At 39.4% G+C, this 24154-nt stretch overlaps 1 protein-coding gene across 3 annotated transcripts in view; it reads right to left on the bottom strand.

Annotated features, from left to right (window-relative positions):
* LOC134532830 (kinesin-like protein KIF12) overlaps positions 1 to 24154 on the bottom strand; it is a 63176-nt gene that overhangs the window by 1995 nt on the left and 37027 nt on the right. For 2 of the 3 annotated variants that reach the window (XM_063369745.1, XM_063369746.1), the window contains exons 8-16: positions 23264 to 23358; positions 22460 to 22601; positions 19853 to 19971; positions 18558 to 18662; positions 16331 to 16478; positions 14492 to 14714; positions 11182 to 11353; positions 10021 to 10115; positions 7429 to 7563 (exon numbers count right to left, since the gene is read on the bottom strand). In XM_063369745.1, coding sequence (XP_063225815.1) covers positions 7429 to 7563; positions 10021 to 10115; positions 11182 to 11353; positions 14492 to 14714; positions 16331 to 16478; positions 18558 to 18662; positions 19853 to 19971; positions 22460 to 22601; positions 23264 to 23358 — 1234 coding nt within the window. Of the gene's footprint in view, positions 1 to 7428; positions 7564 to 10020; positions 10116 to 11181; positions 11354 to 14491; positions 14749 to 16330; positions 16479 to 18557; positions 18663 to 19852; positions 19972 to 22459; positions 22602 to 23263; positions 23359 to 24154 lie in introns of those variants that run through there. The other variant, XR_010075191.1, reaches the window with a different exon arrangement.

The raw sequence follows: 24154 nt of genomic DNA, 5'->3' as shown, positions 1-24154 counted from the left end.
AAAATACAGAACATTTGCGTTTTGTCACTACTTTTTGCGTCACTAATGTTTGACGCAAAACCGCGTGTTGATTATAGATACATAATTTTAAGATGCGAACCTAATATTTTAATAGTTAGATAGTTATTATAGTATGTTATTTACCTAATCTGAGTCTGATGTGAAGCTGGCATTTTCCGTTTCACTAGAAGAATCTTCGTCTGTAGATTCTTCAAGATTAACAATAATCTTATCTATTTCAGTATCTAATAACCTATCACTATTCCAGTATTCATTCTCAATTTTTTCCACATGCCGGCAGCATTCTTTCCATTGCTCTTTAGAGTAGCTACTAAACAGCTGTTCACATAATGTCTTCTTGTCTTCGAGTGAGGATGATATTTCTTCGCACACTTTTCCTTTAATATATCCCCACACTAGCTCAATCGGATTGAGGTCCGGATGATAGGCTGGAAGCCTGATTACTTCGTGGGAGTTCATTTTAATGATTTCGTCAATTTTGTAAGTTTTGGAAGTGGGCACTTGTTTCGCAAGTAATAGTAGGTTGGCTTTTGTTAGGTCAGAGGAGAAAGTTACGTTGTTTATTTTTAGCCACTCTTGAATCACTTGTTTGGTGTTAGCGGAAGTCGGCTTCTTATTTGTCTGTACATTGTGATAACTTGCATTGTCGAGAACAATGACGGAGTTTTCAGGCAAATTTGGAAGCAGTTTATGTGTAACCCATTTCGAAAAGTTTTCGAAATTCATGTCATTATGATAATCTCCCGTTTTTTGTTTTGACCGGAATATCAACAATGCATTCTGTACAAATCCCTCCTCTCCTGCATTCACAATTATTAAACGCTGGCCTTTCCAGATTGGCTCTGTAACACCCAGCTCATTGTACGATTGCCAACAAGAACTAACGCTGTGGGTAGCATGGATGTACGTTTCATCTACATAAACGATTGAACGACCATCGCTTCGAAACTTGCGCATTTCTTGTAGGAAACGCCCCATCCATGCTGCTATATCAGGCTTCTCAATCAAAATCCTTCTCCTTGACTGACACTTCGTCCAACGGAATCCCAGTCTCTTTAACAGTTTTCTCAAAAATTCTTTACTGCAGTCCAAAACACCATCATCTCGCAAAGCCGTCTTTAATTTATTTAAAGTTGAAACAGTTTTCCTGACAGTGTAAAATTCATGCACTTTTCTCCTCACAGCACCACACGTAAAATCGTCGACTTCTAACAGTTTTTTGCGTTCTTTTTTTTTTGCCAGTAGGTGTTGAAAAGTTCAGACCAATTTTACTTTTTACTTTCCCCTCAGCCAAAATCCTGTTAACCGTTGATTCAGACACACCCGTCGCAGCACTTGTTGCTTCAGTAACATTGTATTTTAAACCGTACAGCAACTTCTTTTCTTTCAGATGCGTCGCAATGTTGTATACAATTTCACGCGCCTGTCCTCGCAAGGGTCGTCCTGGAATAAGGTTCGAGGTTGATGGGATAGGCTCGCTTGTTGTACCGTGTAACCCAGGTCCCGGCATGACGCGCTGACGCAATCCTCACGCAGCCGAGTCAAGCGCGGAACTGACCCCCTCCACTTCCCCTGGCGACTATCACGTGACGGTAGTGTGCGTCAGGCCACGAATTGGGGTCTGCGCAGGTTCACAAGTATCTTGCCGGGCTATAATAGGGGCTAACTGCACGAGAACTTCCTGGCCAACACTGTACCCCAGCCATCGGCGCACTGTGGTAGGGGAAGCAGAGACCCTCGACACCCAATGCACAACCCCACAACAATTACGCCTCACATGAGATCCACACCAACCGTCTGTCATAAGTGGATCCCCGAATCCAGGAACCCTCCCGGATACAGAATGTAATAGTATTTTGACCAAAGTTGCATTCAGAATTGCAATCTCTTAAGCCTAATAACAATTACCATTTATTAACAATTAATTGCACAAAATGAAACTAGTGACTCAATAACTAAACTGGAAAATTTACGAACATTTTTCATATTCTGTGAGTACCTAGCTTATTGTTTCAAATTTTTGCTAGTGTCAAAGTACAAGTGTGCTACAATAAATGTTTTTAATTTAACTTATTTCATAGAAAAAATATGACTGTGGCAGCACAAATAGTAGGTACACAGTGCATGAACATACATGAGTACTTGAAGTGACCAATGAATTATGATCAAAAGCATACTGTAGCGTGGTTCCAATGACTAAAATAATCCTGCAGGGAGGTTTGAACACTGAAGAATTAAAATTTCTGTGCATATAGTGAACTGTAAAAGAACCACATGGAGTACTGTACTGTCAACACAATTTATTAAATTAGTGTTTGTGTGGCAATGGGTTCCACTGTTAAAAATATAAAGGAAGTAAAAAAGTGTTGTCTACAATTACGTATTCTACTTTTGGCATTGAATTTAAAAATGCAGTCTTGCTTACTACCTGAAAACTTGAGGTCTGTATTTACTATTTATGAATAATGAGAAAGTAGTGCTGTTTCATGGGAAATTAATGCCAAAACCTTTACAATAATAAACACCAAAAATGCTTGCCCATATTATAAGTTTTTGGCATACATTTATAAATGCCAGTAAATCGCTCTCACAATTCATGGTTCAAACATAATTGAATTTTTTTTTTAATCAAATGGTATTTTGCACTTAACTTTTTACAGTTACTGTTCCCACCCATTCACATTAAAATTTACTTAAATTGAGACACTCAAACTTGAGGAATAATTAGGTATAGTTAACCTTAAAGGCAATGCAAATACACTATGGACTATGCAATGAAGATAATTTGCTAGGTAACAATCAAAAATATATCAAAAGTCATTGTTTACATCAGGTTCTTGTCTCGACACCCAGTCAGTTTCACAGTTAAAGTACCGATGTTCATAATTCACTGGCCGCTCAGCGTGTTCAAATATTAAACAATGCTACAACTACAAGTACAAAACACTGAACAGTTAGACGACCAGAGAAGCAATGGCAGAGCTCTCTACTGCACGAAAGTATTGGTCTCACCGTTCACATACCAGCTGCTGATGCCTGCTTCTGTAGAGCAGCGTGACTGCAAGCCAGGAGATACTGGATGGGACCGGACAGGATGAAAGTTTTGGAAGCATGTTTGATGGTGAGGACTATCACGTATGGTATGGTAACTTTGATTTAGAAGTGTCTCATGTAATGAACATTATGTGGCAACTTGCCCGTGGTGCTAGGTTTTAAAGAATTTATACCACATACAGTAGTTTCCGAAATAATTGAGGTGAAAGGCAAGTATGTAAGGTGCCTGCCTAGTCAGGGGTGATAAGTGCACGTTTAGGTGGTGCTTCTAGTGGTGTTGCCTCGTAAGTGAAAGGCACTGGACTAGCGCACAGTGTTAAGAGTGAGCAGTAACCGTAACATTATATGGTGGATAAATGAAAATATTTAATCAAAGTCCCTTGATTGCTTTCCAGAATCTGTAAAGGATGTTTCATGCCTAAAAATAATTTTATTTTGAAAACATAATTTTTTAGCCATTTCCACTATTCTAAAAATACAGATTAAAAACAAAATAAAGAAACTGAACTACTCGTGTTCCCTAAACGTATTAAATACTCTTCATAAACGGACACCACTTGGATATCATAATAAGTTTTCAAATTCCGTGGTTTCTCCTAAAGCTCTGCACTCCGTATGTGTACCCAGGCAGGGTAGTGTAAATGATGTAGCACTTGCCCAGCAAGCCCTATCCTTTGACACTATATCCAACTTTAATATTTTTTTGTAAAATACTGTAATGCAGCAAAAGTGTTGGTAAACATTGTCTTTAGAAAAGTAACTAATGATTTTTACATAAGTCTGCAATTCCTCTTGTTACATTCTTTGATAGTTTGATTTTTGCTGGAGCAGTGTTGTGCCTTGTGCTGCACTCAGAAGTGAGCTATTTAAACTACACATTTCCCATTGAATTGCCTTTTTACCTTGTATTACTGTGTGCATGGATGCTAATTATAATCCAGCCAAATTAATGAAACGCAAAAGCTTCCATATTTGTTGTCAACTGCTAACGATGCCAGGAAGTCGAAAAAATTCTCCGTCAACTGCCAACGTATCACTAAGCATTGTGAAACACATTTAAGGTTCTACTGCAATTTAAGTGGATAGCAGTGAAACTACCTGTGGAAGTCTTCAATTTTAGTAGTTAAAGGGTAACAAGGGATATTTAGAAGAGTAGGACAAAGAATAAATTTTTAATTTATGCATTAAAAATTTTGGCTAAGATAAGGTTTCAGGTGAAATGTCATTATGGTTGGTGATAAAGTTGAAATAAACACAAAAGGCAGCAAAATTAATTAATAAAGAAACGTATGAATTTTTCTCTTGCTTTAGTCGTTCAAATTTAGTCTGATAGATTTTGGTAGTACAGCGTGGCCACTCGACCGGAAAAAAAAAAAGAAAACCCTGAATTAGCCTTGAACTCTTAAGGTGCCAGGAAAATCTGTGAGAACCTGTGAATTTTTGAAAGCAGTGGGCTTATCTGTTTGTCTTGCAGGTTGAAAAGCTTGGTTGAGAAATTGCATGCAGTGCCTGCAAAACTGCATATTCATATAATTTTTGAGTGCTGTGTTCTTGTGAACCTCCGCAGTACGTAGCTATTCCAGCACAGCACAGACAGTATGGAATGTATCCGTTTATAAAGAATTGTCGCACTCTCTCGATCCCGTCGCTCCTCGTCGCGAAACTCTCTCGAGAGGTTTACTCACCCTCTTCACCGGCGTCTCACTTCCCTTCACTTCGGGAACTCTCGGAACTCCCGTGGAGGCCAGCTCATCGCTTTTATACCCGTGGTGTCCTCAAAAGGACGAGAGCGGCTGTTACGCGTCATCCCGGGCCGACCCGACGCCCAAAACACCCAGAACAGAGACGCTTATTCACGCCACTCCTCGCGGTGGCCTCTGCAAGCCCAGAATTTCCATGCCGCTAAAGGTGACAATAGCCCGTAGCGGGACAGTGCGCGGGGAGCGGAGGGGGTGGGTAGTGAGGGCCCTTGTAATCCGGCCAGGCACGCGTGGCATGCCTTACGTCAGTGGACAGTGTGTGACATCAGTGGCCATGAGGGGCCGCCAGCCAGCTTCGAACCTGGAGTGCATCACTGTCCTGTCTGCATTTATAATAGGTGTAATTATTTTGATAATTGGCAGCTGTTGTAATTTTTTTTCCCCCCCTTATGCTTTGTGATTGAATGCTAATCTTATATTTGAACAACTAAGTTATTTAAAGAAAAAAAAAATTTTATCACATAAACAATATAGTCTTACAGGAATAGTTTTTATTTTAAAGTTATTTTTATTCACATAATAGTAAATGACCAATCTTTAATATTTAATGGTCGGTTGGGTGTTGTTAGCCTCTGATGTAACGTAAATTGTTTGCTATATTTTTATTAGCATAGTAACATTCCATGAAAAAATTCTTAGATCAACCTTAAAAATTCTGGAAAAAAGGACCTGGTTTTTGGTTTTGTCAAAAAAGTGGGCACTTTGTAGTATTAGTACCTTTCACTGGGTAACTTTGCTACCAAAGGCAGAGAATGGGGGAAGAGAGTAGTTCAGAGTTATAAGTTGGTTGAATTGCTTTTTTTTTCTGAGATGTGCTCTGTGCTTGGGAGGAACAGGAAGCTACTCATATTGCCACAGGTTAGATGAAGTAATGGCATATATCTTTCACAGTGTGAAAGGATTGCTCGTTAATGATTTATAGACTGATGGTAATTATAATTCCTGTCCAAACATTTAACTAAACACTAACATTTAACCATGTATACGAAGCAAACAATTAACAAATCACTAGCATTTAGCTATGTAAACGAAGCAGCAATTGAAGAGGGTATTACTGTGTTCTGCTCCCAAGTTTCATCCATATCAAAACTTTCTTCTGACAGTGTAATATCTGCTGATACTTTCTTCAGAATCTATGAATTTTTTGAGACTAATAAAGTGAGAAATTAAATAATTCAGCCTCATGCTAGTTAAATTTTATTTACATCACTTTCTGAGCCTTAAAAATTTCAGCATTTTATTTGAAATTTTGTAAGAGCAATCGCTCATTTCATGTTTTAGGATGCGATTGTGAATTTATATATTCATTTGGATCACACAAAGAGACAATGCTGCCAAATGGGTCTTTCGTGGTTTGACCACTTATTTTAGACGAAAGCAACTGTTGCGATAGGGTGTCTGTGGAGTTAGTCAGCACACTGCCGGATGACGTGTCTATATCGTCATCGGATTTAAGCAACGAGGAGTCTGAATGCATGGATTGAAGAATTCTACGTCCAAAAGACTCGGCATGTCTCATTATGGATGATTTGCGTTCAACAATATTTTCGTTTGTTTTAGTTTGTCTGGATTTTGTTTCTCTCGTGTTATTGAAGAGTGATTTCTCACCGGATGAATTTTCGCCCATTTGAATCCCCTCAGGTAAGATAACTCGAGAAAAGAAATTATTTTGACTAATTACAGTGTGAGCATTGTTTGTTGGTGGACTCTGAGGCTTTTCGGACATGGTACGAGGACCAAGGTCTGGAGGAGACGAGGAGATTGACTGAAGATCTGGGGCACTGTCGCTGCCATGATGACTGCATACAAAATTGAAACACTGTTACAACAGCTTTGACAGTCTTACCTTAGCTTAACAAAAACTAAATGAAAATTCATTAACATTAAACCCTTACATTCAAACTGACCTAATTGAAACAATGTGGTGATAGATTTGTAAAATGATACAATTAACATCAACACTTGAGAAAATTTTGTTAGAAAGTTTATATATTATTATTATTATAGTATACATATTTCATAAAAAGCATTAATCTAAAATATCAGGCATATTGAATTTAAGGTGTCTTTAATCTCAGTCTTAGTGCACAAAATTAAATATTTAATTTTTTTTTAATTTTTTATTTTTTACTTAAATTGAAAATAATTGTTAATACAGTATAAGGAATGATGAGTGAAATAATGCAGTCTTCCACATAATAACAATATCTCTGGATAAAAAATTTAAAAGGCCTGTTCTGCATCCAAAAACAATTTTTTTTTTTTTTTTTTAAATACAGGAGAATTATCTTCAGGTATTTAATTAAATATTAAAGCATGTAAATTTTACAACGAATGCTCATTATTGAAACCGCTTTTTAAAGACCTTACTAGCCAACGTGTAATAAATATATGAAAAGTTAAACATGCAAAATTAGCATGGGTAAAATTTTACTAAATTATGCAAACATTTCAGACCAGATATCTGACACTACCTTGATTTTGAAAAGTCCTTCAAAAAGTACTTAAAATTCACTAGTTTTTTTTTTTTTGTTACAAAGGAGTACAAACTTTTTTAAGTGAAAAATCGTATTGATATTATCATTCTACTTACTCAATGACATCTGTAAGTTTCTTCCGACGAAGTGCAGACTCAGCACCATCAATATTTGAAACAGTGTTCGTATTATCCCAAGAGTTGTGCCTTTGATAGCTCTTCTCACGGTATGTGTCTGCAATGTTCGTCATACTGCAGAGCCAGAAAAAAAAGTACATACACACCATAAATGAAATAAAAAGCTATGATAAAGGGAAATCAGTGTTTGCCATATTAAATATTTCAGTTTTTGCATAATTTTAGTTAATTATTAATCAATATTTTCTGTCAAGATACAGCATAAATAATTTTTTGAAAAGATTTTATATGTGGTTAGCCAGATGTTTATTAAAAGGCCCAGGTCTTTAACCCCCAGAAAGACATAACTAATTATTTCACGTGATAGACTCCAACTGACTTCAACAATTGTCCAATGATAGGGCCTATGGCTTTGTGAAACAAAACATAATATGGAATTTGTACTTAAAGTTGTGCAAAATATTTAAAAATCCAAGATGGCAGGACTAATCCTCTTAAAGAAAGAATGTGACTGCTGCATTTCTAGTTTAAATTAAACATTATCAACTAGTACCTACCTTCTTGTTTTTGTTTTGGCAATAAGTAAATCATCATTACGGTACCTATTTTCTAAAGTGATGTTAAGTCTATTTTTTATTTCTATAAAATAATGTGTTCTTACTTATTTATATAAATGTATTTATGAATGTCTGAAACTAACAGCTATTCTTCTTAAGTGCTTTTATGCCGTGTCATGACTACTCTAAAATCTGATGATTGTAAACTAAAATGATGTACACTATCATGAACTCTGTAATTTTCAATGATATACAGAATGAGTCTGAATTGGACAGACAAACATAGTTATGACACATGGTCTTAAGTGATTCTCAAGACTGGTATGCACCTTTGAAGTTGCAGCTGAACCCGTTGCTTTTTGAAAATAATAAAGTAACTACCATATTTATGATGAAACGCCAAGTATCTGCGTAATGTCAAATGAACAAAGTTCTTAAACACTGCAAATCTTGATGCTGAAGTAAAATAATTTAATGGAAATCATTTAGGTTAAAACTTTACTTTTGTTTTACCATAACTTTTAGTGGCACAGAGGAAGAATGTAGTTTTTAATGGCTGATTATTAATCTATATGGCAAAAGTAATGAAAAGAGTTGCCTTGTTATATTACTCTATACCCCACCATTTTCAAGAATAACTAAAATAAAATTTACAACGAACTACTTCAACACCTGGCAGGTATGCAACTCTCACAACACTTGGTTTGAAACGGCTGCCAAAAATCAGGGGCACTGATTGTTAAGTGATGAATATGCAAATAAATGTATTTAGAAGAAAACATTGAACTAATAATTGAGCTAAAACAACTGCAAATGTAATTAAAACACATTAACATAAATCCAAAATGGATTGCTGAGTATCATAACACAGTAAGAGAAAAATGTAGTCATACCTTTATTTGCAAGGAAATTTATTCTCATAAAAAATAACTTGTCAATTAAAGGATTCTTTGCCTTAGGTACCACATTTCACAAAATTTAGCATCTGAAGAGTATGAATGCATTTCAATTCTAAAGTCACGCCTCAAGAGACAGCCGCTGGAAACATGATGTCCCATTTAGTGCCGGAATACATACATGTACCATAGCATTGACAGATTACGAGAAGATAGATAGTTGTGTTTATGTTCATGTAAGTGCGGACAGTTGTTAAAAGACTTCATATTTAAAATGCATTCTTCAGAATTTAAGTGCCTCTGATTCAAACTGAGTGTTGTGAGTGTTGCATGTCCTCCAGGCATTCCAAATTTTATATTAGTTATGGTGGGGTATAGGGTAGTGAAACAAGGCGACATTGTTCATTGTACTTTTGACATGTAGATTAATAATTTTTCTCTAATGTTATCTTTCTATCATATGTAGTGGCATTCATGTACCTCCATTTTGCTACAAACCACTATTTTTTGTAACTAAATAACAAACCAGTGCTGTTCATGTATTCCAAATGAAGCTGCAGGCAGTGGCGTAGCCAGGATTTGTGTATGAGGAGTGTTAAGAAGCATGCCCCCCTCCCCCCGTATTAAATCGGGGGGCCCGGGGGTCCTACCCCGGGAAAATTTGGATTTTAAGGTGTAAAATAGTGCTATTTTAGCAGTTTTCGGTACTTAAATTTAAATATTGTAATGGTATAGATTTTATTAATTTTAATATGAAATTTGTTTGAGTGATGAATAAGAAATTAATTAAAGATTTGGTGCTAAGGGGGGGGGGGGGGGTTTTGAACCCCTAAACCCCCCCCCCCCTGGCTGCGCCCCTGGCTGCAGGCATTAGGTAAACACTTTATATATATATATATATATATATGTTAATTTATTAAATTGACTATGGTTCATGTCTAGGAATCCTTTTGAGATACTATTTTTCCTTAGAGTCTGAATCCTCCAGTGTATGTAATATTCATTTGTCCAAGAATATTTATGAGCATGCATGCTTACTTGGGTTAAAGCAGTGATGCCAATTTTAAATCATTATGATAATATAATAATGCACTTAGTGCTTAATTTATTATACCCACCTTCTGCCAATGCCTCTTTTTTCTATTTCTTTATTTATGGAATCTGGAAGTCTGTGAGGAGGCTTTGTCGATAATCTTCCTTCAAGAATATCTTGCTGTAATGAAACAGAAAACATGTACTTTCATAACACAGAGATTATAATGTACTACTAGCAAACCCAGCAGACACTGTCCTGCCTGTGTATATTTATTTTATTTTTTTATAACTAAAAATGAATGATTTAACAAAATATTTTTGGTTTTTTGATTTGGTGTATACATGTATTGAGTTTTTTAAGTTCCTATTCCGGAGCAAGCAACATATAGTTGACCATGCAAAAAACATGGATTTGTTAAATTTAATCCTGCAACATGCAGTTACTGCCCTGAGCTTTGTTTATTGTCATCGCGAACTCAAGACGCACAGGAAATTGCAGACGTTTGAACGTGAAGGGCAAATCGGTGAGAATCATTGGAATGCGCGGAATCAAAACAACTTCTCCTTGACAATTGCAGTTAATTATTGTTTCTTCAATCACATTTGGCTTCAGTTTTTTCACAGAAAGTCTGGTTCCGTTTCGTAACTTTGGTGTGTTCCCATTCCGAAGGAACAGTATTGATGAGCCAATTTTCAACGTCAGTTTGTGCTGTAGGATTCCCGGTGGTTCCAATGAATTGAGAAGTTCATTTAGTTGCATATGATATAAATGTTATTTGCCAGAAATAAAAGAATAATAGTTATTCATAGCTGCAGTACATGGCGTTACCCGGGCTGAACACAGGGTTATAGCGCTATATGACAGTGTGGTGGACATAGAGTACGTATATGACCTATGATTTTCTGTTTACCCATGGCGATTGGTTTAACGGTTTAGAAGTTGGTGCATTGCAGCGCCATCTAGCGGCGAGTTACAAAAAATGGATAGCATGAAAACCTTCTCCATTAAAAAAAAAAACCACTTAGATGTGCCAACTTTCATGGCGATCAGTCAAACGGTGTCGGAGTTTATCAATGTCATACCTACATCCCAACATCCAATTTTATATATATATATATATGTATACAGTGTAATAAAATATATTTTAATAATGTTTTACACTTATACCTGATATTATAGTTGATTTACTTTCCATAAAAAAATGAACTGTAAATTTATTTAATAACCAAGAGTAAAAAATCACCTTGAATTTTGGCCCAGGCATAATGCTGCTTGCTGACTGACTCAAGGTAACTGTAGCATTCAGAGGATTCGTCCAGATATTTGTAGCATCTAGATCCCCATTCATGGACATGTTGAGCATTTCCGATGAGTAAGTTGGTCTTGCTGGGATGATTGGAGAACGGCAACAAACGCTGTTGATGGTAAGAAATTACAAATTTTAATAAAATTACAAGGTGTATTTTGGGTTACATAATTCCTATCAAAGTCATGAATTGTAGAAAAGGTTTCAAAAGCAATAAAAATTGTGTGAATTTTCAATACATTTTTGTTAAGTCAATAAATTATGCATCTCTATAACGAACTTTCTTGATTTAACACAAAAAAATGGTTAAGATGTTTGATATGATATTTTGAAAAATTTAGTTTTGCCTAGAAGTGATATATATAATCAATGGCAGATAGTTGTGACATTAGCGTCAGTTTACATGTGATCAGTGGCGTGCCCAGGATTTTGCTCTGGGGGGGGGGGGGGGGTCAGGCAGAAGGCTAGGGCCTTTCCGGGGGGGTCTGGGGGGTATGGAATACCCCCCAGCTAGGCGGGGGGTCCGGGTGTCCTCCCCCGGGAAAATTTTGAAAAATACGTGTTCAATATTGCTGATTTAGGCTATCTAAAAATACTGTTTAATTAAACATTTATGCTTGTGTCATTCAATTAATTTTAATATCATACTAAATATTTATTTTTTTCATTTTATGAATTTAATATTAAAATATTTTTAGCCCTGGGGGGGGGGGGGTTCGGTCCTGCTCGTCCCCCCCCCCCTTGGCACGCCCCTGCATGTGATTACCAAAAAAAAAGGGTCAAGTTCACGAAAAAGTCCTAATTGTTAACTCTTAAACCCAGACACCCTGAATTAGCACAGTCAATAATTGTAGCTGTACTTGTACTCAAATTCAAACACAATTTATCTGTAATGACCTCTCTTCCAACACAAAAACAATAAGTAATAAAATTTTCAACCACAGCAACTTAACACAGTTTAATGAAACGTTTGTTAGCCCATCGCCAATACATTAATTTTTTTCATTTCTCAGATTTATTTAGAAATAAAATTTGAATCAGCAATTTTTTTAGTTCAAAATGCATCCAAAATAAAAATAGACAAATTTTAAATTAGAAAAATATATACCAGAACAAAACATTTCAGACCTATTAAACATAATTTCAATCAGTTTTACCACATACAGAACTTCAAAGAGTAAATCATTGATTACAAAGGAAAGGCAGGTACAAATAATTAAAATTCTGAATTAAATTATCATTGAAATAACTATTTTATGGCAAGGTGCGGTCAAAAAAATGTTCTTTATCAGCAATTTAGTTTTTTGGGCATTATTAGTTCATTGTTTTTAAAAATTTTCACTGATATTTCTTCTCCATGACTGGTTCTATGATTGTATAAAAGCCAATGGTCAAAATACAGCTTAGCTGGCAACATCGGCATGAACCTCAGGAGGGGAGGGGGACCTGCTGGAATTAAAAAGCCTCTCGGAGGGCTCACTTGCCCTTGCAGAATCGTAGCTGTGAAACTGGAAATATAAACATAATTCCGCAGTGGGCTTGCCTGGGAATCCTACAGATTTCCGCTAGTACTGATTATATAAAATATAAAGTGAAAAATGGAAGGTAGGATTTTTTTTCTTCAATTTTTTTTTCCATTTTTTTTTTCATTCATTGTCGATTACTACATATACTGATTTAATACTTATAAATTTGAGTAACACCAATGTGATGATTTCTTTCCCTGCCCCCTTTTTTCTTGTAAGAAATTGGTATGTTGAATAATAAGGCATATTATTCTCATGGTTTTTATCACTACACTTTCTCCATACCTTTGCCTACGACATTAAAACAGGATCTCAATGGCCACACATCTCAACAGACTTATGTCATGGCCACTACTGTTATTAAAAACAATATTTCGAAACATTCAACACAAAATCTTTCCTCCAACACTCCTTTCCTACGCACACGCATGTGCACACCTAAACACACATGACCAAGAGAATGCAGAGATTAATTTTGTAAATTTTGGTTTGGGGGGGGGGGGGGGTTGTGATACTAGTACCACTTTTCCCGCTGTTTGCTTTCAAATTCTTTCCTTTTGGGGAAGGCGGCAATATATCCCCCCTCTTCCCCTCGCAAACACCACTCCCAGATGATGTGAGGTGGTGCAGTGGTGTATCTCTGGACTGACATTCCTAGGACATTGGTTCAAACCCTGCTTTTTTACCCGAACTCACTCTCTCTGAAATACCCCAAACAAATGAATGTAATTTCTGCAGTGTCATAAACAAGTGTCAGAAAATTAATTCCAGTGTGGTTTGGGATGGTTTTTACTGCTGGCCATTCCATATTCCTTTCCCAAATTTCGTTTTTTTAGGTGTGTGTCCATCCATCGATGAGATGTAATTCTGGGTACAATAAACCACAGACTATTGACGAGAATACAGACGGATTCTTGTCTTCTACCAGTGAGGCCAACATTGGCTTACAGAACTTCCAAACGGGGCTGTATGCAGGTGGGAGCGGTATTAGGGGTATATCCCCCACCCCCCCACCCCACAAATCCTAAGAAATCTTAAAAAATCTATCATTCCAATTAATGACTAATGAAATGGGAATAATTTGAAAGTGGGCAAACAGGTTGTGTGCCCCCTCTCCCGAAATGAAACTATGTGTACACTCTTCCTTTCTAATTCAGCCAATGTATAAAAATGATTAGTTACTCTAACAGACGCAAGTTTATCTTAAAGTTATTAAGTTTTAAATAAATAATTTAACAATGAAAATATGTAAGTAACTCTGGTAATGCAAACACTTGTTGCAAAAAAAAACCTTTGAAATACAAAATTATGTCATATTTCACTAGAATGTGCTAACTATGTATTAGCAGTGGCGAAGCCAGGATTTGTGTATGGGGGATGTTAAGAGGCATGATCCCCCCCCCCCCCCCCACGGATTAAAGCGGGGGGGGGGGGGGTCCGGGGGTCCTACCCCGGGAATATTTGGATTTTAAGGTGTAAAATAGTGCTATTTTAGCAGTTTTTGGTACTTAAATTTAAATATTGTAATGGTAAATTTTTTTATTAATTTTAATATGAAATTTGTTTGAGTGATGAATAAGAAATTAATTAAATATTTGGTGCTTCAGGGGGGGGGGAGGGGTTGAACCCCTAAAACCTCCCCCTGGCTACGCCCCTGTGTGTTAGCAAAGAGGCAGTAATGAGTCGGAAGGACCGTTGGCACACGGCGGCGAGCGACTCACGAGTTGACGTCCTCGAGCTTCTTGAGCAGGCGCTCGTTCTCGCGGCACACCAGCTCCTGGTCGCGGAGCAGCAGCTCCCTCGTCGTGAACAGTTCCTGGTTCTCCCGCCGCAGCGCCTCGTTCTCCGTCAGGTAGTGGCGGATCAGCTCGGCCAGGTCCGGCCGCTCCATCTCCAGCAGCTTCTCCGCGTCCACGCTGGGCGGCGTCCTCGTAGCCCGCGCGCCTGCGCGCCGAACAGCTTACGTCACCGGGGAAGCCTACAACTCACATAGTTTCGGTTCCCTACCACGTTCGTGCAACTTCGGATTTCTCTCAAAATTTGAAATTAAAAAAATCGAAGGGTTAGGTTAGGTTAAGTTAGGTCAGTCACAATATGCTTGTTTTCATTGGAAACTTCTGATTTAGCGGCTGAAGTGGCGTTAATACCAAAACGCAAAACTTCCAGAAATTCTTGCAGGGAACCGAAACTATATGAGTTGTAGGCTTCCCTACGTCACCAACCTTACAACTTTCAATTGTCTACCCAGGCTTCTTTTCATAATTTATATATATGTATCATGAAAACAAGAGAAGTTGTACATAATTTGCTTTAAAAGTGTTATTCTCTTTCACTGTGCGGAATTTTAACAAGTGAATACAAGTGATGTACCTATATAATAAAAAGAACATCATGGGATTCTTGCACAAAACGTCTGCTGCGTTTTTAACGGTTTTTGGAACACTTTTCTTTAAATATGGCCGTCGTAAACGTAAGCCACGTTCTTGCGTAGTTTATAAACTATAAAATATCACGTAAACCTACGAAATTGTCAGTAGCCAATTTGATTTAAACGTGAAACCACTGAACGCAGGGGCGCAACAACAGGGGGGGGGGGGGGGCAAGGGTATTTTAACCCCCCTCTGAAACCTTAAAGTGGAGGCAAACGGGGGCAAGAAAGTGCTGTGTAAACAATTTTTAGAAAATAAAACTGCTTAAATAGCACAATTTTCCACCTTGAAATACAAATTTTCCCGTGGGAGGACCCCCGGACCCCCCGCTTCAATAGGGGGGATCGGTGATTCTTTATAAAAAAAGGTATATTGCCCCCCCCCCCTCTTTGGAAATTTAGTTGTTGCGCCCCTGACTGAACGTATTTGCAACCTCCACTCAATAAGGAAATGACTTTCTGAATTGATACCTTGCCACTTTAAATAGACTATATTTTACTTTTGTTTAAAAATTATATTAAACACTTTTTAATACAGCCAACATAAAAGGCATTTTCATGCTGCTATGCCTTTTAGACACTGAACTAGGCCTACTTAAATTACTTGTTTTAGAATTTGCTGCATGATATTGACCTTGTGTTTGGATCGCTACTAGGTCCTTCTAAATGTCTTCTCTAAGCGCAACTTCGCCTCTGTGAATTGTGAGCGCAGACAGTTAGTTCTTACGTGCAGGGCCATGTAGAGAAGAGCAAAGTCCCTGCTCCCTGGGGCCCGGTTGAGTTTCGAAATTGTTCTGCCTGAGTTTATTCTGATAGTTTGACAAGTTACTTAAGGAATGGGGAGGGGGGCAGACAAAATGATTTGCCCCCGAGGCCTTTGTTTCTTAATGACCCTGCCTAAACTCTGGCCAGTTAGCATTGGCGAAGCGCAAGACAATTTACTGCATTGGTTTCTAGTTATTTTACACTTCACGCCGCTAGATTCCACTACTGTAATTTTCTCAAGCACGTTGTACAAAAACGTAGGTGCACTCCACGTCCCCAGGATCGCTGACATCACTTTTCTCGCGTATTTCTTATGAGTTTCTCATATTTCCCTTCTACAATTGTTGGTGTGAGTCGACCCACGCACCTGGGGCAGCGGCGCCGACGCCCTGCCGCGAGCCCTGGCTGGGAGGACGGGCCTCGTTCAGGTTCAGCGCCGTGCGCAGGTGGTCGTTCTCCTCCTGCAGGGCGTTCACCTCCCTCTTGAGGCTGAGGATCAGCGACTCCCGCGGGTCCTGAGCACATTTCCTTCCCACTGCACTTCCCTCTTCCCTCAGGAGTCCCAGAGCGCAGGGCCGGTGCAAGGTAAATTGGCGCCCTAGGCGAAAAAACGTTAATGCCGCCACCCCCCCCCCCCCCCTTCCCGCCCGGGCCGGACACCCCAAAAATTTTTTTCCTTGCCTCAAAATACATCACGTAAGCCTAAGATTTTGTCAACAATCAAATGTAAGCAGGCTTGTGTTTTTTTTTTTTTTTTTACTTTTTTACTTATTACAAATCATAAACAGGTCACCGTGGACTTAAAATAATTACTTATTTCAATATAAACATTCCAAACTGTTACAAAAATCCATTTTCATCTAGTTTCAATAATCGTTAAACATGTTATATCAGCTGTTATGTGTCGTGCTGCGCCGCCCCCAGCTACTTGGTGCCCTAGGCGGTTGCCTAGTTCGCCTGTATGGACGCGCCGGCCCTGCCAGAGCGCCTCGCGGTGCTCTTGGATCGAGGTTCTCCTTTCAGCCAACCACAGGTCAGTGGACTGGATGGATGGCCGCGAAAGCCCGATCCACACATGGCATTGTGTGAGCCAATATCGACCTCATACGTAGAGGACAATTATTAGTCTATGCTGTGAATCGTTTTCCCGCTTGCGAAATAACTGGAATTATAACACGGATCTCTTTGGTGGGGGGGGGGGGGGGGGGGGAGGCGAGTTATCTGACCTCTCAGCCACCGCGGTCCTTACTAAACCTGGTTATATCATCGACCGGCAATAAATGAATTATTACAGACAAAGCCTTAAGTCTGTTGTTTCTGGCGAGCGGCGTGGAGAGCCAGCACAGATGGACCGGCAGGGGGAGTGGTAATTCAAGCATCAATTCGCAGACTGTTTGCTCGCACCCGCAACAGCTGTTCTTGGCTGCAGTAACATCCGATGTGTTGCGGTATTTATGAGCGTTGAAATGAAATTAAGATCTGTGGCATATGTTTCATTTAACGTACTAATACCATGAATCATGCCTCGCCATCTTGCAATTTCAGATATTTTGATACCGCTTGCAATAAATCTCCAGTGCTAAATATTTTTGGTTTGGCATGGCGTATGACTTACCTTTGGCTACTTGTTAAAGCCAACACACACACGCATATATGTATCAATGATACATGAAATTTGTAAAACCTTAAATGTGTGGGTTACAGCCTACTTAACTTCTAGTGGACATCACACTTTATATCTATGAAATGAATACACTTTATTTTACTTTTATTAATTACCATACATTAATATTATAACTGTATCGTAAGATTATTACCACACAAAAATAAAAATAAAAAAGTTTAGTTACAATAAAACAATTAAAATTAGGTATGTCTTAAGAATTGATAAAGTGTGTCTGAAAGGTATTTGTACACGATATCATCGACTAGTGAACAAATAAATGGTCCCACAGTCTTGTCTCTCAAGATGATTCCCCAAGTTTGTTACTGGACAAGGTGAAGCCTAAACTTCCCCATGCAAGTTCTGCGCCTCAGTAGGCCTACAACCATAGAATTTTAAAGGAAAATTGATTGTTAAACTAAAATGTCAGAAAGCCAATGTTTACACACAGAAATTTAAAACTGAACATTTTATACTATGGATTTTTTTTATTTAATTGTTTTCAATACTTTGTTCTTAAGTCAAATTTTTGATGATTTTATTAAAACAAGTAATAAATACATATATATTAAAGTCAGTGAATACATGAAAAACACACATATCAAGTTTGTTTGAAAGAAATGCATTAATACGTGCACACTGGCATTAAATTTATAGACTGCTTGGAGATATAATTATTGCCGTATGTCGGGCTATCATGAGTAGGAAATACATTATTGTATTGCACTAAGGATTAGAGTGATCCTTCTAAAATAATCTCTCTGCGACATTATGTAGCTAATTTTCTGTAATTTTCTTATTCTGCCTTTACTTTTTTTTTTTTTTAATCCTAGAAGGGAGGGGTCTGTACCCCAGTGGCTACTTCCCTGTGTAATATTAGTGTTGTCCACCATCATGCTGCACATGGCCCCCACCAGAATGTTGCACTCACCATCACGACAATGGGCTTGGTGCGTATCTTCTTAGCTCTGGCAGCATACCTCAGAGTGTTGATGGTCTCGCTGAGACTGGACCGCGCCGGCGATATGCACGCTATCTGCAGGCAGCAATACCGCGTTCTACTGGTTTGGTCGCTTTGTGACACACACATTGGTACACACAAGGTTACGGTAACTTTTCAAACTCATCACTTCTAATCAGTTGCAAAAACAAAACAAAAAATTGCAACGTCGATGCACAGATTAACGTGAAACTTTCGTAAACTGCAGCCTGATCGCATACCTATTTAATTTTTCCACATAATTGCCATTCAGTTCTAAGGACTTTTCGTAACGCTGCACCAGTTTCTTTGTTTCTGCGTAGAAGTTCGCCGCCTGGGAATTAAACCACCAAGAAGCCTGGCTATTCGCAGTGCAGACGAGTAAAGCGGGAAGCCCGCACACAGGGGCAGGTGCAAACAACAATCGAATCACACGTCTGCCCTTGCTGTCGTTGCCACCTGGGGTCGCCGGCCAGTAGCCACGTCTGCCGGACGTGTGACTCGCCTGCTTGCTTCGGCGATCCGAGAGACTTGCTGCTGTTTGCTGTTTCCTGGACTGCCTTTGAAGATGTTGCCGCCGCCGCTTTGTGGGTGACTACGAGCGGTCCGTCGGCAAGCTGACGACGAGGAACTCGAGACTACCCTTATCAACTGGTTTAATTCCCAGGCAGCGGACTTATATGCAGAGGAGTTGAAGAAACTGGTGCAGTTTACGAAAAGTGCTTGGAACTGAACGGCGATTATGTGGAAAAGTGGAGTAGGTATGTAGTAAACTAAAACTGCCCACAATTTTTTTAATGACCAAACTGAAAGTTGAATTTTCCACGAAGCGTGGGCAAAACGAATGCCCACCAGCTTGACCATATCTGAACCTTAGAGGCAAAGAACACTATGTACATTTATTACGAATTATATAGTTGGCACCATGCCCATGATGCACAGTTTTCGCACTATGTATACGATTTATGTCCGAAATTAAATTTTGTATATTCAAATGCCTACAACACTTTTCCAAAACAAATCGTTAAAAAATCGAACATTAATTTTTTTATCTAATATATAAGTTTAATAATTATATGATAAGTTTCACTAGGCAATAAATTTATACTGCAAGTAAATAAAGCTGAAACAAACCGAGAACTTTGTTTCCTGAAAAGTTACAATTTCGCGACACGGTGTCCCACTACTCCGGGGTGCAGGACGTGTGAGACAGCGGGACACGCGGAGGACACGCGGAGGACACTCGCCATGAGGGTGACGCCGTTGCCAGCCAGGCTGTCCGCCAGCAGCTTGGTCAGCTTGCTGTCCCTGTACGGGATGTGGCCGTGCTTCTTCTTGCTGTCGCTCAGCGAGGCGATGCAGTAGCCTGCAACACCGCCACGCCACGCCGCCCCCGCGTCACCACTCCCCGCCGGCTCTCCCGGGAGACCTTCTTTCAATTATTCATGCATTTGGAATGGGGGGGGGGGGGGTAATTGATTTAACTCAGTTTCTCGGGCATGTGTCATTGCATTGTTGCACTGTTCGTCACGGGGGGAAAAACCCACAGAGAACAAGCCTGTATCAGCTGATGTCGAACAGATTAAAAACCCGACGATGAACCTGAAGAGGTGTTACGGACGACGTGACGACGACAGCACAGATGAACACGTCCAGACACCACGAGAACCTCGCGGAAGGAGAGTTGTTTGTTCGGGATAAAGTGACGTTCCGTTTGTTTCCATAAAATAACTAGCTGTTAACCTAAGGTTTTGCTCGCGCGTTTTCAGGGTATTGCTGATATTGTACTTATTTTAATAAGTGTATGTAGTTCCAAACATTTTTACAAAAAAAAATTGACACAATGAACTGTCCGGTGTACAAAATGTTAAATTCATAACAAAACCAACTAATAAAAAATTAAAAAAGGATTACGTATAACCACTTTATAGAATATCATTATTGAAAAAAAAAACACATTTAGATAATTCAGCACTGAGACAGAAAATGTTTGGGAGTCGATGGCCACAGAAGTCTGTACTTCGGAAACAGGTCGCTATCGTTCCGCCTGCTCGCTCACGTACTCCGCCGTGCTTTCTCGCGTCAGCGCTGACTGTCAGCACGCCAAGTATCGCTCGCTCGCAGCAGACAGCCACAGCCCTTTCTCGTGAATGCTTAATCCGCGCCCGCGTCCTGACTTCCCAACAATGAAGTTCGCTCCGCGGTAGCGTGTGCGCTGCTCGCAGCCGCGCTTGAATCCCGAGGCCTGACCTCTCACGTTAAGGTCACCCGTCTGTTCGGTGACGCGGACTTATCGAGGGGAAGGCCGGTAAACAACTGCTATGCATTATGAAAGAACATGCTGAGAAATCAAACATAACATGCTATTACAACAGATAATTGTTGGATTTTTAAAAATAATTTTTTTTAAACACCGTGTTAACTGAAGTTTATCACTGGAAACAGGATTACTAGATCGGGATCCCCACCTCGTACACCATATAAATGTGTACATAAACTAGTTGGCAGAGAAAACAAACATACGAGCGTCATTTCGAGGATTATTGTTTTTCATCAGTGATAAAGATCGAATCGGACAAAATCCTGTCGATTACTCGTTTTGCAGTGGTAATAGAAATAAACCTTTTTTCACATAAAAAAAAGCCATGTGTTTATTTGTTTGTCTTTAAATCGCGCCAACAGTGGCGTCTTTTGAGCCTGAACCATACAAAACAATTGACTGTCGGAAAAGAATCAATCATCTTTGGTAAGAAATCGCTTCGAAATTTTCTTGGAGTATCTTCCTAGCAGAATTGCGTCATCGTTGTAAGCGAGTAAAATAATTGCTATAATTACTTTGCTTTTTTTTTATATTTGGTAAGATTATAGTGGGTTCTGAACCACTTTATTCCCCATTATGAGTCACAATTATGAGTCATGCTGAGGTTGCGATCGAACCCGCGACCCTCACCACGTAAGCGCGATTGTTAGCAATCACGGCCACAGAGGGCACAGATACGCCTTAACAATCGTTACAGCTTGCCCAATTCAGATTTAGAAAGTTTCGAAATTGCATAATTTCCGTGAATAATTAACTACCTGGAATATCACAGGATCTCATGACCTATCAGAGAAAGGACTACGTGGGATTAATTTTCCCTGGCGTAAAGTAATACTTAGAAAGAACACACCAAAAAAATCGTGAACTTTTATTTTTGAAACAGTAAGTTGTTGACCTCTACACTTTGTTACCGTTCTCTTACAAATAAAAACCACGGTTAATAGCCTCACATAAAAGACGAAATGGATTCACAGAAGTACGCCTCGCTGGGTTTTGTAACGTGCCTTGATAAAACATGATTCGTCACGTTGCTGTCCGTCCGTTGTGAACGCTTCAAAGGAGCCAGTCGCCAGGATGGTATCGATTGTCGATGACCTGGCAGCAGTAGAGGCCTCTACCGACGTGGCTTTGTACTTCGACCTCGCTCGGTGGTCATCTCTAACGTACATCGAGTGGTTTGGACAGTGTTACTGTTTTCACACCAAAACATAACCTAAATACTAGATGTTTAAATTAATTTTTTTTACGATAAGTAGGTACTTCAATCTCTAGTACCATATTATTATTTTATTTTTGGGGAAAGTATCACACTAGTTTTCGTTAATTAATGCACACATATACGTTGTAAACAAAATCAAAATTAAAATGTTTTAAGTTCCCTCCTCATTTCAATTCACTCAGTATGAAAACTCCTGTTACTACATTTGACGAACCTTTTCTGAACTCTAATGCACCCCTTTCTGAATAAACATACCCCAACTCGCAGTTTTGTGTGTTACGACACCCAATCACTCTTGAACGTGATGTAACTCACCGAGGACCATAAGACTCTTGTTGATGTTGTTGGCTTCTTCCAGCGTCTTCCCCTCGCTGTGGGTTTTCTTCGTCATCTCGCTCCCCGCCAGGTCCACGAAGTTGATCTTGCCTTGTTTCGATATGAACACGCCATCCTCCATCTGCAGCCACGAGTGAGCGTTCGAGATAGCACGTCTTTGCAAACTAGCACTCAATACTTGACTAGACCGAATTTCATAAACCCAGGGCCGGCGCGTCCATATAGGCGAACTAGGCAACCGCCTAGGGCGCCAAGTAGCTGGGGGCGGCGCAGCACGACACATAACATATGATATAATATGTTTAAAGATTATTGAAACTAGATGAAAATGGATTTTTGTAACAGTTTGGAATGTTTATATTGATATGAGTAATTATTTAAAGTCCACGGTGACCTTTTTATGATTTGTAATAAATAATAAAGTAAAAAAAACACAAGTCTGCTTACATTTGATTGTTGACAAAATCTTAGGCTTACGTGATGTATTTTGAGGCAAGGAAAATTTTTTTGGGGTGACCGGCCCGGCCGGGGGGGGGGGGGAAGGCATTAAGATTTTTAGCCTAGGGCGCCAATTTACCTTGCACCGGCCCTGCATAAACCTCCCGTGGTTTTATAAAATATGTAGTCTACTGATTTACTACATGGCATCAGTATTTACCTGCACATTCTTAATTTTTTTTAAAAAAAAAGGACAGTTTTCCTTGGAATTTGGTGGAACAAATCTTTGACTAAAGAAGCAGTGGGCGAGGGACAAGGCAGAAAGAGCGGGGAATGTTGGCACACCTGCTGCTCGGATATGATGTGCACGGTGAGGATCGTGTGGCTCCTGCTGGAGTAGTCGTTCATGCTGTGGCTACCCACGGACCTGTTCCTCATGCCTGAAACAAGTGGCAATCGTTTTCCCGGCAGTTCGAGCTGCAGATCGCCAAATTTAAAACACAAAGTAATTATTTTAGGAAATACGACGTATGTAGCAGGCGAGACTATACATTTTTTGACACCATGACACTTTCTCCCCTCACTGAAGCATCGTTCGATAGGTTCACGATGTTCCCACAAGTCTCACAGCTGCCTAGTGGGTCGCATGACCTGTGTCGAAGCGTGGACCAACTGCAAGACAGAACATACGGACCGCAGTCCAAGGCCCGGAGTGGTTGCCCAATGCTGCATACCCGTGCAGCCGTTACTGACTGCAACTGAACGCGGGCCGAATGCCGGAACAGGGCCTCGGGGTTACTCCGAGGACAACAGGCGGCGTGATGCCTCCCTCAACCTGCAGCCTGAAAGCTCAACCATTAGGTAGTGAGGGTTTGTTTGTTTTTAAAAGGGCACTACGTAGCAAATTATGCTTTGTTGATGTTAACTAATGTTTGGTCAGCGAAGTTAGAATTGAAGTGAAGTTAAAATAAAATTCTAAGGAGTTAAGATTTGGCAAAATAAAAACTGGGGGAGGGGGGTTTGTTTACAATTTACAAAATAATTGTTTAATTTTAAGATAAAATTATGCATACTGGTATGCTTTATTACTTTAGGTTTTGGTTCGCAAGATTAGTTACTGTGTTACTGAACTTAACGTCAACATTGAACGACCTGTTTGCCATTAGAACTGTCGAAAGCGTGTATAATGGCGGACGCATCTCGCTAATTTTTTTAGAGGCAATTGTTCCGTGAAAC

This window comes from Bacillus rossius, chromosome 6, assembly GCF_032445375.1.
Source record: "Bacillus rossius redtenbacheri isolate Brsri chromosome 6, Brsri_v3, whole genome shotgun sequence".
Classification (NCBI taxonomy): domain Eukaryota; kingdom Metazoa; phylum Arthropoda; class Insecta; order Phasmatodea; family Bacillidae; genus Bacillus; species Bacillus rossius.
This window is presented reverse-complemented; position numbering and strand designations above follow the sequence as displayed.